We start from the raw sequence: 15,889 nt of genomic DNA on the forward strand, positions 1-15,889 counted from the left end.
ATATTTGTAAAAACGTGGAACGGGTAAAAAATGCAATATTGGACGGTTTTATGAAAAAGTCAAATAATTATGACATGTAAATACGTTAGCTGTATATAAATATTTTTATTTTTTAATGTTATTTAGGTGCATACGAATATTATTCAACAAAAACTACTCGTGCAGCGGTAGGAACTTTACATATATTGTTAGGTTTCCTATCGTTTTTTAACGAAATGGGAAATATATTTTGTAGCCATATACGAACACCTGGAAAATTTACTTTATCGATTTATCGCGCCGTGGAAATAAATAGAAATGTTTTTAAAATCTGCCGTGCAGTGGTTTACGCATTGTATTTTATAAGTAAAGAAATTATATCTAAAGAACATGCATTTTCCTACCAGATAATGCTGTGAATGTGTCGAATTTCATTTACGCAGCGTTACATGGATAAATATCGCGTTTTGTTTGTGACAACGGTGCATATTGTTACAAAAGGTAATCATTTTAATTATTTAATTGAAAATATTACAAAAATATAATGATTTCAAAATATCACACGATGCTATTATATTTTTATCGACGGGATTCAGAGAATATTGACTCATGCTAATTCATGGGAATGTCTGCAGTGCAAAAATGTCTGCTCGTAATTAAGTTGTAAATTGACCGGATTACGTTTTTGTTCAAAGAATTAAAATAAACAATAATGTTTTACGAATGTATTTAATAATGAACAAGGTTTTAATGACATGTCAGTCTATTAAAACATTCCATTACCTTAATTGGTAAAGGGCACCAAAAATAACTTGAAAATAAAAAACAGAATATTTTTTTTAAATGCATATTTCCCTCTCCCGTCTTTAGTCCCACAAGTTACTCTAAATGCGCCAAACTGAGAACACGATTTTGAAGATTTTGATATTCGCAATTTTGTCAATTTTTTAATATATTTTTTTTACAATATACATAAAAGGTAAAGCAGAGTATTAAAAAATAAAGGGTAATTACATAGCAATAATGAAATACGTATTAACTGTAAAAATAGTAGACAAAAAATCTCACGAAGGCATGGCCTGTTTGTAGGTATACAAGAAAGCTCCTATAATAAATAGACAGTTATAATATTTTTGTGTCATATAAGAGAAAAGAAAATATTCTCTAAAAGATTATAAGGTTTTTTTTATAATAATTAAAAAAGGAAATAAAGAATATAAAAAAAAACAAAAAATATTCCTTATTAAAAGGGCAACAAAATATATCATAGAAAAAAAGAGTTAATATCTTTAGTTTGAATCCAGGATAGTGCGTGTTTTTTAAAAGAAGAAAATTTTTTAAAGTTTGGGATCAATGAAACATTATCAGTAAAAAAATAATAAAAAAAAATTTGGCCTATAAAATATGCATGTCTCTGCTAGCCTCGTTTTACAATGTGATACTAATATTTTATTCTTTTGTTATCTACATACATTCTATAACAAAAAATATTTATTTATTAATATACACGGCACGCAGTGCCTTTTACTTTAAATAGATACATATTAAAAATAATATAAACACTTCAATATAATGTGAAAAACTTCAAACTTAAATGGAAAAGTATTATGTTACATAAATACTATATATAACACAGTATTGTATAAATAACATATTTAGATACAAAATGTATGGGATGTATGGGAGCGAAGTATGGACTTGGAAAAACAGGGATGAAAGTAAGCTGAATGCTGTCGAAATGCGATCTCTCAGGCGAATGTGTGGTAAAACTATGTACGATAGATGCACAAATGTTGAGATCCGTACATTATGTAAGGCTAAGACAAGCATTATCGACAAAATCAAGAAAGGAGCTCTGCGCTGGTTTGGACATGTAGAACGAATGGACAGCGAGAGAACGGCTAAGAATATTTACAATGCGAATGTTGATGGATGCAGAAATAGAGGAAGACCGAGAAAGACATGGCATGACCAAATCCAACAAATACTTAAAGATGGACATGTCAAAAGTCGGAATAATCGGCGCGCGTGCATGAGAAGATGTATGGATGTAGAGGAAGCGAGATCTGTATGCAAAGATAGAGTGTTGTGGCGTTCTATCCTCTCTGCCTACCCTTACGGAGAAACGGCGTGATGGTTTGTTTGTTTGTTTTGATACAAAAAAATAATAAAATATTTATTAATATTTATGTTTTGTTGATAAGTTTCCATTATGCCCTCCGTAAGCGTATATATATATATTTTTTAGTAGTGATCGACCGAAACCATACAATATTTTGAGTTTGTCCAAATGTTTGTAGACAAAATACTGGAGTTTACCCCTTAGGGAGTCATTAAGATTAACAAAGAACTACAGAGATACAAACCGTTTTATGGATGTCTAGGATTTTACAGGACTCTTCACAAAAATAATGTTTACACATATTTCCTACCGATTTTATTTCATGAATCTATATTTTCTATACTTGTGTACAGGTATTTTGTTTCATTATAATTGTTTTTCAATATTATTTTATACTTTGTCAAAGGCGTAAGCCGTCGAAATAAATAAATAAATAAATAAAGGTTTCTGCTCTTTAACTTCACTAAAACCAACATATGAAAGAATTGAAGAAATGTGTATGTTCATACATAGACAAAATGGCGAATGTTACACAGAGTGCAAGGTGGCCAATTAAACCGGTCAACGACAGGTCATAAGCTCTGTAAATGCCTAGACTTCCATATTCCCTTCTCAAAAATGTTTTCCCTCTCTGTTGAAATAAATTTAAATCTTTGATCATGTTTTCATATCTGTACTGCTGTCGGAGAGAAAAGAAAAGAGAATCTCACCCACGTGATGGAGGTTTCAGCTCTTTTCCTTCACAAAAGTCAACAGACGGTGGAGTTGAGGAAATGTGGATGTTCAAACATAGGCAGGATGGTGAATGTTACACAGTGCGTAAAGTGGCCACTGAAACCAGCCAACGACAGGTCATAAGCCCTGTAAATTATAAAAATAAAACGTTTATTTTATTGGTTGGTTGGAAGAAATTTCCATTTGGCAAGAAGTCCGCCAATGTATTATTAATTATGTTTAAAAATTGTTTTTTTTTTTTTTAAATAAAATTTATAGTTCAATTTAGTAATTATAGATATATAGATATAAATAGTAATTTAGTAATTTGGACAAACTCAAAATATTGAAGTTTAAAAATTGTTTTCTGGCCTAGTATGTGAAATAATTCCATGAAAATGGTGAATGTTACACAGTGTGTAAGGAAGCCACTTAAACCAGCTAAAGACAGGTCATAAGTTCGGTAAATGCCTAGATTTCCATATTTCCTTCTCTAAAATGTCCTCCGTTCCTGTTGTAATTTGTTAATCTTACTGACCCCCTAGCCGGTGAAGTCCAGTCTTTTGTCTACAGACGTTTGGACAAACTCAAAATATTGTAATAAAACCAACTGGTCCAAGAAGAAGTTTAAAAATGGGAAAATTGTTTTCAGGCGTTGCCTAGCATGTGAAACAATTCGATCAGATGAATCTCTTCACAACAATAAACGTTTCAAATTTTTAACTTCACTAAAATCAACAGATGGAAGAATTGAAGAAATGTGGATGTTCAATCATAGGCAAAATGGTGAAGGTTACACAGTGTGTAAATTGGTTAAAACAGTCAACGACAGGTTATAAGCCCTGTAAATTATAAAAATAAAACGTTTATTTTATTGGTTGGTTGGAAGAAATTGCCATTTGGCAAGACGCCCGCCAATGTATTATGTTCAAAAAATTAAATAAGATTTTTTGAAAATAAAATAATACAATATTTTGAGTTTGTCCAAAGGTTTGTATACAAAATACTGGATTTCACCCCCTAGGGAGTCTTTAAGATGAACGAATTACAACAGGGGTGGAAAACATTTTAGAGAAGGTAATATGGAAGTCTAGGCATTTACAGGACTATGACCTTTCGTTGGCTGCTCTGAGTGGCGTCTTTACACACTGTGCAACATTTACCGTTTTGCTAATGTTTGAACATCCATATTTCTTCAATTCTTCCATCCAATAGATCCGTAAATGCCTAGCCTTCCACATTCCTTCTCTAAAATGTTCTCCATTCCATTTGTAATTTGTTTAAAATAATAATAGTAATACATTTATATGGTACAATATATAATTCAGTAAACGGATTAATTAGTATCTTGATCATCTGTTACGTGAAGGCAAGGCGATCTGTCTTACGCTTCAGGTACCACCAGTCCGCGGGCAGTGAGATACTGCAGTGTTAAACCACGTTTCAAACTCAAATTTCACGTTGACCCTGCCAGGAAGCGAACCCAGGACCTAAATAATGGTAGACGAACGCGTCGACTACTGCACAACGAGATGGAATTATCTCCACTCTATTTTCTTGTTCGGGATTTTTACCTGAGAGCAGTTATCGAGTCGGAAACACGTCTAGGATTCTGGGTCCATTTCCAAACATCACGCCGTTTCCACGTAAGGGTAGGCAAAGAGGATAGAACGCCACATCAGTCTATCTTTGCATACAGATCTCGCATCCTCTACATTTATACATCTAATGCACGCGCGCCGATTATTCCTACTTTTGACATGTTTATCTTCAAGTATTTGTTGGATTTAGTAATGCCATGTCTTTCTCTGTCTTCCTCTATTTCTGCATCCATCAACATTCGCATTGTAAATATTCTCAGCCGTTCTTTCGCCGTCCATTAACTCTACGTGTCCAAACCAGCGCAGAGCTCCTTTCTTGATTTTGTCAATAATGCTTATCTCAGCCTTACATAATGTACGGATCTCGACATTCGTGTATTTATCGGGCGTAGTTTTACCACGCATTCGCCCGGGAGATCGCATTTCGACAGCATTCAGCCTGCTTTTATCCTGTTCTTCAAAGTCCATACTTCGCTCCCATACATCAGGGTCGTGACCGAGACTCCATCGTGAACTGCTGATTTTGCCTCTCGCGACAAACATTTATTTGCCAAGGTTGATTTAAGTGCACCGTTCACTCTGTTCCCGGCACTCACCCTCCTTTCAACATCTTTCTCAGTCATTCTATCCCTACTAAACATACTTTACAGATACACAAATACCTCTACTTGTTTTAGTATAACCTGATTCACAGTGATTTCACATTTAGTCATACTTTCATTTATTTTAAAAACCATCACATTGGATTTATCGACATTCATCAGAAAATCACTTCCCTTGCATACATCGTAGGCTTTTGTTACCAAGAGTTGCAGTTCCTCTTTGTTGTTAGCAAGAAGCACGGCATCATCAGCATACGAAAGACATACAATTAACAGTTAAATCACCCATTTTTGCTCCCATTCTTAAACCTTTCAGTTCTTCCATACAGTTATCGATATACACGTTGAACAGCCATGGTGACATCACACATCCCGTTTGACTCCTTTATTAATGTCAAACCACACACAACTGTATTCTTCATCCGCCTGGATACGAAACAAACACCAAAATTTCTTTAAAAGGCACCTAAAAATAATTTGCAAAAAAAACCTCTAAAATATTGTTTTGTGCATATTTTGTAAATAATTAAAAAATCTAGCTTTCAATGTTTTACTTTTATGTCTCTAGCACTTAGTTAAAAATAATCATTATTAACATATTACAACAGAGATGAAGAACATTTTAGAGAAGGTAATATAGAAGTCTAGGCATCTACAGGGATTATGACCTGTCAATGGCTGGTTTAAGTGGCCACTTTACACACTGTGTAACATTCACCATTCTGCCTATATTTGAACATCTATATTCCTTCAATTTTTTCATCTGTTGATGTTTGTGAAGTTAAAGAGCTGAAACCTTTATTTATGCGGACGAGATTCATCCAATTGAATTATTTCACCTACATACTAGGCAACGCCTGAAAATATTATTTTTTCAATTTCTATACTTCTTCATGGACCAGGTAATTTATCAACAATATTTTGAGTTTGTCCAAATTTTTGTAGACAAGAACTGGATTCAACTCCCCGGGGAGCTTTTTATATTAAAATATTACAACAGAGGTGAAGAACATTTAAGAGAAGGTAATACAGAAGTCTAGGCATCTACAGGGCTTATGACCTGTCATTGGCTGGTTTAAGTGGCCACCTTATACACTGTGTAATATTCACCATTCTGCCCACATTTGAACATCTATATTCCTTAAATTCTTTCATCTGTTGATGTTTGTGAAGCAAACTCAAAATATTGTTGATGAATCCACTAGGTCCATGAAGAAGAAGAGAAATTGAAAAAAAATATTAACTTCTATAAAATGTTCTTCATCTCTGTTGTAATATGTTAATATTTACAGCTTCCCAGGAAGTTGAATTCAGTCCTCGTCTAAAAAAATTGGATTAACTCAAAATATTGTTTATGATCATTGTTGATTGCTTTAATTAAAAAATACTATTTTAATGCCAAGATTATTTCAAACAAACAAACCATTACGCCGTTTTCCGTAGAAGAAGGCAGAGGATAGAACGCCATATCACTCCGTCTTTGCATACAGACCTCCCTTCCTTTACATTCATACCTACCTATCATGCACGCGCGCCGATTATTCCGTCTCGAGTATTTGTTTGGATTTGGTCATGCCGTGTCTTTCTCGGTCTTGTCAGGGCTTATGACCTCTCACTGGCTGGTTTAAGTGGCCACTTTACGCACTGTAACATTCACCATTCTGCCCATATTTGAGCATCTTTATTCCTTCAATTTTAATTCCTGTATTTGTGCGGGTGAGATTCATCTAGTTGAATTATTTCACCTACATACTAGGCAACGCCTGAATTTTTTTATTTTTTTTCAATTTCTATACTTCTTCATGGACCAGGTGGATTTATCAACAATATTTTAAGTTTGTCTAAATTTCTGTAGACAAGGACTGGATTCAACTCCCTGGGGAGCTGTTAATATTAAAATATTACAACTGAGATGAACAACATTTTAGAGAAGGTAATATGGATTCTAGGCATCTACCAGGCTTATGATCTGTCATTGGCTGGTTTAAGTGGCCACGTTACACACTGTGTAACATTCACCATTCTGCCCATATTTGAACATCTATATTCCTTCAATTCTTTCATCTGTTTATGTTCGCGAAGTTAAATATCTGAAACCTTTATTTATGTGGATGAGATTCATGTAATTGAATTATTTCACCTTCATATTATCATTTACTTTCCTCTACTGCATTAATCTCTGTTGTAATATGTTAATGTTAACAGCTCCCCCGAGAGTTGAATCCAGTCCTTGTCTGCAAAAATTTGGACAAACTCAAAAAATTGTTAATAAATCCACCTGGTCCAAGACGAAGTATAAAAATTAAAAAATATTTTCATTCGTTGCCCAGTATGTAGGTGAAATAATTCAATTATATGAATCTCGCATAAATAAAGGTTTCAGCTCTTTAACTTTGCGTATATCAACAGATTAAAAATTGAAGGAATAAAGATGTTCAAATATGGGCAAAATTGTGATGTTACACAGTGTGTAAAGTGACTAATTAAACCCGCCAGTGACAGGTCATAAGCCCTGTAGATGCCTAGATTTCTATATTACCATCTCTATAATGTTCTTCATCTCTGTTGTAATATGTTTGGTTTTAGTCAAAATATTATTTTATGATTTTTTTTGAAGAAACTTTGCCATACAATTTATTGCTCTAAATTTTACCGCGCATAAGAAAAAAATATATATCCAATTCCCGTAGGGCAGAACTTTTTAATTGTTTAAATATTTACAATACGAAATATCTGCTTCCCGGAAAGCTTATAGAAATACATTTAATGGAAATAATTTACCTTGGAAGTTTTTATTCGCTTCGAATATTGCACTCATAATAATTAACCCCGGTAATTCCTATTTAATATGTATAATTACCAGGCTCGGGTGCTAACCGAATTCTAAGAAAAAGCTTTAGTCAGATAAAACATTCCCGTAATAATTCAAGTCTACTTCAAAATAAGCTGCGGATAATTATTACAGCAATTAGCTTTTATTTGAACAATGTGTTTTGAATTTGCCCAGTAATTTTGTGAAATATAAGCAATTTTTTTTATTTGTAATGTACGAGTATTTACTACGACGTGGTACTGGAAAAAACCCATACTGTAAAACCTACATTGCACAGTGTATCGAAAGTTTTCAATATGAAAACTTATTTTTACGCACAAAAGAAAAATATATTAAATATTTAGATGTACTGTTCCTATGTTTAGTATCGATTTTAAGAGGTGTTGTTACGCACATACAGCTCGAAAAATAATTATATTTTAGTTTAATAAAATTTTTAAGTTATCTTTTTTAACAGAAATGCTTAATTTATTTATATACATATATGCATAAAAATTGATTTATTTATATTTTTTTCCACTGTATTAATAATAAAAATAATGTGACGTCACTGGGGTTACCCGTGCCGAAGACACTTAACAAATACTTTTTTAAAAATATTTTTACATTTGAGAATAAACACAGAAGACTAACTCAATAAACAGAGATAATTAACAGAATTTCAAACAGTTGACACTACGTATTTATGTTTACAATTAATTTTTGTACATCTATATTATTTATATTACAAAACGAACAATGAAAGAACGAAAACATAACATAAGCTATACACTAGTGGAGCAGTTAATTACTTCTACCTAGCTCCGCTATCCATTTTTTTATAGCCTTTTTAAACATTTTCATTATTTATTTACAAATTACAACAGAGACGCAGAACATTTTAGAGAAGGGAATATGGAAGTCTAGGCATTTACAGGGCTTATGACCTGTCGTTGACTGGATTAAGAGGCCACTTTACGCACTGTGTAACATTCACCATTTCGCCTATATTTAACCATCCATATTTCTTTTTTTGTGAAAATGGGAAACAAGTTGTGGTAGAGGAGCGTTCGAACCTTAGATCTCCCGGAGTGTACGTTAATACCACTGGACTGTTTTTATGCATTTGATAGTTTGTTTTCCAGCAACAGACTATTTATTTTTTTCACCACAACAGGCCAGGAGGCCCAATAACAGTGGTAAATTACATCACAGAACACCCAGGCTTGAGAAAAATCACACTTCATTTTTGTGTTCTCACCGGGAATCGAACCTGGAACATTCCGTGTGTGAGTCAAGCGTCTTGACCACTACACCACGGAGGCCGCCTTTCTTCAATTGTTCCATCTGTCGATTTAAATGAAGTTAAAGAGCTGAAACCTTTATTGTTGTGAAGAGATTAATTTGATCGAATTATTTCACATACTAGGCAACGCCTAAAAACGATTTGAAAATTTTTATACTTCTTGGACCAGTTGGTTTCATTACAATATTTTGAGTTTGTCCAAATGTTTGTAGACGAAATACTGTATTTCACAACTTAGGGAGTCAGTAATAAGATTAACAAATTACAAAAGGAACGGAGGACATTTTAGAGAAGGAAATGAGGAAATCTAGGCATTTACCGAACTTATGACCTGTCTTTAGCTGGTTTAAGTGGCTTCCTTACGCACTGTGTAACATTCACCATTTTCATTTAATTATTTCACATGCTAGGCCTGAAAACAATTTTTAAACTTCAATATTTTGAGTTTGTCCAAATGTTTGTATCCAAAATATTGGATTTCACCAAGAAGAAATGGAAGAATTGAAGAAATATGGATGATTAAATGTACGCAAAATTGTGAATGTTACGCAGTTTGTAATGTGGCCACTTAAACCAGCCAACTACAGGTCATAATCTCTGTAAATGCCTAGACTTCCATATTCCCTTCTCTAAAGTGTTCTCCATCTCTGTTGGAATTTTTAAATGTTAATGACACCCTAGGGGGTAAAATCTAGTCTTTTGTCTGCAAACATTTGGACAAGCTTTTTTCAAGAAAAAAGAATTTTCACTTACAAGTTTGTCAGTGATAATTCTTGATAGAAGTTCATTGTAATTTATTATATAAATAAAAGACGAGTGATACTTTAATCCACAAATTTGGAATATCCAGTGCCCGGTTTCATCGCTTTTGCGACATCTTCGAGACTGGTATCTTTACTAAGGAGTTCAATGTGTTTGTACAACACAGAGGTAAGGATAGATAATTCAAAGTTATATGAAAGTAAATTAAATGAAGTTATTTTTATCTTAAGGATCATTATCAATTTTTTTTTCGGGTTAACTAATGAGTTGATGATTGTATGTATGTGCTCTACTACATACACGCCACGTAGGCCAAACTGGTAGAGCCTTTAAAACACGCATAAAAGAGCACATACAATCATGGTCTAATAATAAAGATAATTCAAATTTTACCAATCATTTAATAGAAAATAAACATTCCTTTGAACTAAAAAATAATGCAAAAATAATTCAAATTGCACCTAAAGGCCATAAACTTGACAAATTAGAAATTCTCGAAATTAATAGATTAAAAGATAAACCCGTCGTAGAATAACTTAATGAACAGATAACACACGTGCATTCTCCATTACTTTACCCATTGTAATATATTTTTACTAATGACTTTTTACCCTTTGTTTTTCAGAAATCATAATTTACAAAAATTACACCCACAAAGGATGGGACTAAATATATAATAAAATACTTAAACTCATTAAAATAGCATTATATCAACTCATTAGTTAACAATTAAAAATTGATAATGATCCTTAAGATAAAAATAACTTCATTTTATTTTCTTTCATATAACTTTGAATTATCTATCCTTACCTCTGTGTTGTACAAACACATTGAATTCCTTAGTAAAGATACCAGTTTCGAAGATGTCGCGAAAGCGATGAAACCGGTCACTGGATATTCCAAATTTGTGGATTAAAGTATCACTCGTCTTTTATTTATATAATAAATTACAATGAACTTCCATCAAGAATTTTCACTTACAAACTTAAATGTATTTTTTTTTAGAGTCCAACTATTTTGAAATGGCGGATTTAATTTTTTTTTTTACAAAATACATAAGAGGTAAAACAGAGTATTAAAAAAATAAAGGATAGTTACATAGCAATGAAATACATATTAACAGTAAAAATAGTAAACAAAAATCGCACAAAGGCATGGCCATAATAAATAAATAAATAAAAATAGCAGTTTTGGAATATTTTCCATATTTACTCCGGTGAAATTCAAATATGTGATTGCGCAGCAGGATTATACGTCGCGAAACGTAAATAATTTGACATTTAATATTAGGTGCTCACTGATGTTCCACTGTGGTCGCGAATAAGATAAAAAAAACCATGGTGAGAAATTGTTAACACGTCGCTTATTAGCACGTCGATAGTTATTTGTGATTGAGCTCCTGCTGTTTTTAGCAGAACATGGAATTGACTTTACTGCACCCATAAAAACAATATCACATTTTTTCTAAATTGTGGGCTGCTTTCTGCATAACTACGTTTAATCGTAGTAATTTATTGCACATAAAAGCGTCATGTATGAATTGGTATTATTTAAATTATGTAATTGCGAGAACGCCATGAGTAAAAAATATAAAAACACGTAAACCTATTTTTTTTTAAATTTTGTATTAGGTAAAACAACATAACTTTAATAAATATTAAAAGTATAGAAAAGTAGTACTTAGGGGTTACAGTCTCGAAAATATTTTAGCACGAATTTTGAGTACATATTATTTGAGTAAGATAGATATATTTTTTTTATAAAAAGTGCTAAAATTAGAACACAAATGTTATTTAAATTATTTATTTCATCATTATTCCCTTTCACACCCAATTGTGCACAGGGTATTAAATTGGTACATCAGTCGAAGCGTATCTTGATCATTTTTTTGTTACATGAAGGTAAGATGATCAGGCTTTAGGTACTAGTCTAGGGACTATGAAATATTCTAGTGTGAAAACACTCTATTAAATAAATATTTCATATCAACCATATCGGGAATCGAACCCGAGACGTCTTGCATGGTAGGCAAACGCGCTGACTTTTCTACACCATGTATTATTAAATAACTTATCTCTATTGTGTTTCTTGATATGAATATTTTTATTACGTATTTTGTTTCCCGATGTGACTATATTTTTATTTATACTTTTACATTGTTTGTATTCTTTTTTTATACAGACTAATGTTCCCTCACTGGGGTGTCCCGTGCCGAGGGAAATATTTTACAATAAGTGAAACATGCCTTAAATTAGTTATTTAACATAGTAAACACAATAATAAAATAAAAACGTAATTATCTAATGAACCGGGTTATGGTCCCGTGGCTAGTGTCTCGGACTCACGGATGAAAGGTCCGTGGTTCGAATCCCACTCTACCTCAACTTGATGCCCATTTTCTAATAGTGAGTTATTTACAACTCGTTGAAAATGGCCCTCAAAATTAAATATTTGCGTAAATTATATGAACGCAAATATTTATTTACTTAATAAAAAATAAAATAATAAGCAATATAAACTAAAATAATCTTAAAAAGCATAAATTAATATGGACCTGTTGACCAAATTTCATAAACAGTACACAAATTTTTACTTATTTGGTTGTAATTGGCCTATGATTTTAGGTTATTTGTAAATATTGTATATTTTTGTTATAATGGCTGTTGGTTTATTCAAATAAATAAAAAAGGATAAATAAGGAATCCTGCTGGTTCGAGGATTACTGTGGCTTTGCATCATTTTGGAACAATTTAATAGTAATACATTCAAGTTTCCTCTCAAACATAACCATAACACACGCTTCACGTATAATGATGGTTTGGTAGTACCAAAAGTATGCAATAAGTATGGAAATAGAACTCTCAAATACTTAGTACCTAGCATTTTTAATTTATTGCCGAAAGAACTTAAATTTAACTCACATTGTAACAAAAGCAAAATAAGAGAGTGGCTACTCGATCAAGAGTTTATATATGAATAGTAGCTTAGGTGTAAATATTTAGTACCTAGCATGTTTAATTTATTGCCGAAAGAACTTAAATTTAACTAACATTGTAACAAGAGCAAAATAAGAGAGTGGCTACTCGATCAAGAGTTTATATATGAATAGTAGATTAGGTGTAAATATTTAGTACCTAGCATGTTTAAATTATTGCCGAAAGAACTTAAATTTAACAAACATTGTAACAAGAGCAAAATAAGAGAGTGGCTACTCGATCAAGAGTTTATATATGAATAGTAGCTTAGGTGTAAATATTTAGTACCTAGCATGTTTAATTTATTGTCGAAAGAACTTAAATTTAACTCACATTGTAACAAGAGCAAAATAAGAGAGTGGCAACTCGATCATATGAATAGTAGCTTACGTGTAAATATTTTTATTTTTCATACATTTTCTTGTATTTTAAAAATGAATTTATATTTTATATTTCCGGCTATATTAAATAAGTTATTAACATATAACAACAGAGATGAAGAACATTTAAGAGAAGGTAATGTAGAAGTCTAGGCATCTACAGGGCTTATGAACTGTCAATGGCTGGTTTAAGTGGCCACTTTACACACCGTGTAACATTCACCATTCTGCCTATATTCCTTCTATTCTTTCATCTGTTGATGTTTGTGAAGTTAAAAAGCTGAAACCTTTATTTATGCGGGTGAGATTCATCTAATTGAATTATTTCACCTACATACTAGGCAACGTCTGAAAATGTTATTTTTTCAATTTCTATACTTCTTCATGGACCAGGTAATTTATCAACAATATTTTGAGTTTGTCCAAATTTACAAGGACTGGATTCAACTCCCTGGGGTCCCTGAATCCAGTCCTTGTCTACAAAAATTTGGACAAACTCAAAATATTGTCGAATAAGTTAGTATAAATATAATCTCCACCAACAAGCTACAGAAAGTGGCTTGGTGGGATTTTAGTTTTAGTAAAAATATAACAATTGAAATTTAAAAAAAATTGTAAACATTTATAATTATATTATTTAAATAAAAAAAATATACAATAATGTAAACAAATCAAAAAGTGATATTTATGTTTTATAAAATAATGTTTTTCATAGAATTTTATTATTTATTTGCCCAGTCAAGAGGCAATGAAAAATAAACAGTACCCGCTATAAGTTGAGTTATATTAACATATAACAACAGAGATGAAGAACATTTAAGAGAAGGTAATATAGAAGTCTAGGCATCTACAGGGCTTATGACCTGTCAATGGCTGGTTTAAGTGGCCACTTTACACACTGTGTAACATTCACCATTCTGCCTATATTTGAACATCTATATTCCTTCAATTCTTTCATCTGTTGATGTTTGTGAAGTTAAAGAGCTGAAACCTTTATTAATGCGAGTGAGATTCATCTAATTGAATTATTTCACCTGCATACTATCTTATGTTCTTCATCTCTGTTGTAATATGTTAATATAAACGGCTCCCCGGGGAGTTGAATCCAGTTCTTGTCTACAAAAATTTGGACAAACTCAAAATATAGCCGAGTTATAATTTGAAATTGTTTGTATTATGCTTTTCTAATTACTTTAGTAATTAAACTTCGTGTTCGTGATTTACTTACAATTAATCTTTTGTATTTTTTAAAAAGCGTTTTTTTTTAGAAAAAAAGCCGCAAATGAGGGTATTGGTGCAAAATAATTCAGTTGCAAAATAATTCAAACTTTACAAGACTTTATTTTCTTCTTTATTAATTTAATTGAATTATTCCACGTCCGCTCCCTAGTTGGAGTGTATTGTGTCCACAAAGATCCTTCAAGCATCTCTGTCGGCTGTCAGCTCCTGTGCATCCTCTCAAGTCAGGTTCGCGTCCCGTAGTTCTGACGCGAACTGCCGACGAACAGTCGGCAGTGGACGTCCAGGACGTCGAGAATACGATGCCTTGTAAAGTAGGCAAGCGTGGTTAAAACTCTCAGGAGGCATCCGCAGCACATAGCCAAGCCAATTATATCACCTCCGCTTAATGAAAGCTGTGCTTTGCTGCGTCCGTTCTCTTATAACTTCATTCCTCACAAAGTCAAACCACCGCACACCCAAGATTCTTCCGAGACACCTATTCTCAAAACTCAGAATTTTGCTTTTTTAGGCCCTAGTGAAGGGGAGAGGGGAGGGGGGGGACACATGTTGTGTTTTACTTTAAAAAAAAAAATGTGTAGACTTTTGCCAGTAAATACGGTTGTTATTTCGAATTGTTTGAAGAGACTCAAGTAGATATTTTTTGAAACGTAATATTTGTTTCTGGCCAGAGTCGGAGCGCCGCTCCGCTCAGATATAAAGTGCCGGAGCGCCGCTCCGGCACTTTATATCTGAGCGGTTCTTGCTCCGTTCTTTGACACGTATTTCCTCGGTTTTTGCTCCGTTCTTTGACACGTATTTTCCATAATACAGAGGACCGATAGGTATCTCGGAGCCATTTCATGAATGGATTTGACTACTGTCCAGCAAAGCTGGTATTTTATTCTCTCCGGGCTTTTTAACCAGTGCAAATCTCGAAGATGTTGTGAGATGTGAGAATATATTTTTACTCCCGTAATAAGCCTAGCTGCTGCATTGAAGCCATGTTTTGTATTTAGGCGCGTATTAAATAAACGTTTTTCTTTTTGCAGGAGCATAGCAACATCTAACACCGGAGGAATTCAAATTCAAAGAAAGAATGGAACACATGGCAAATTATTTCAAATTCAAATTCAGAATCAAAATATTATTTTGTTTGTTGGTGCCAATCTTCATCCATCACGATTATTCTGTCACTGGTAAGTTTAAAAAAAAAAAATATATATTATTTAATTTTATAAAAAGTACATGTTTTTGTAAAATTCTAAACATATCTATCTACTTTAACACATCTAGTAAATGTTATCACTGTAACTCTCCAGAAAAAGAGACTAACTCATGTGCTTGGAGAGTGACTTACACTGTTTTAGTTTTTTATTTATAGTAGTTTATATAATTTTAAATACGAGTACATGAGA

At 32.6% G+C, this 15,889-nt stretch overlaps 1 protein-coding gene across 1 annotated transcript in view; it reads left to right on the plus strand.

Annotated features, from left to right (window-relative positions):
* Positions 1–273: 273 nt before the first annotated feature.
* Positions 274–15,889, plus strand: part of LOC148282261 (uncharacterized) — a 40,304-nt gene continuing 24,688 nt past the window's right edge. The window contains exons 1-2 of the mRNA XM_088225365.1: positions 274–480; positions 15,524–15,670. Coding sequence (XP_088081491.1) covers positions 15,571–15,670 — 100 coding nt within the window. The 5' untranslated portion in view covers positions 274–480; positions 15,524–15,570. The remainder of the gene's footprint in view (positions 481–15,523; positions 15,671–15,889) is intronic.

The sequence above is a fragment of the Micrasema longulum genome, unplaced genomic scaffold (genome assembly GCF_059751315.1).
Source record: "Micrasema longulum isolate JH-2025_06_02 unplaced genomic scaffold, ASM5975131v1 h1tg000348l, whole genome shotgun sequence".
In the NCBI taxonomy this organism is placed as follows: Eukaryota; Metazoa; Arthropoda; class Insecta; order Trichoptera; family Brachycentridae; genus Micrasema; species Micrasema longulum.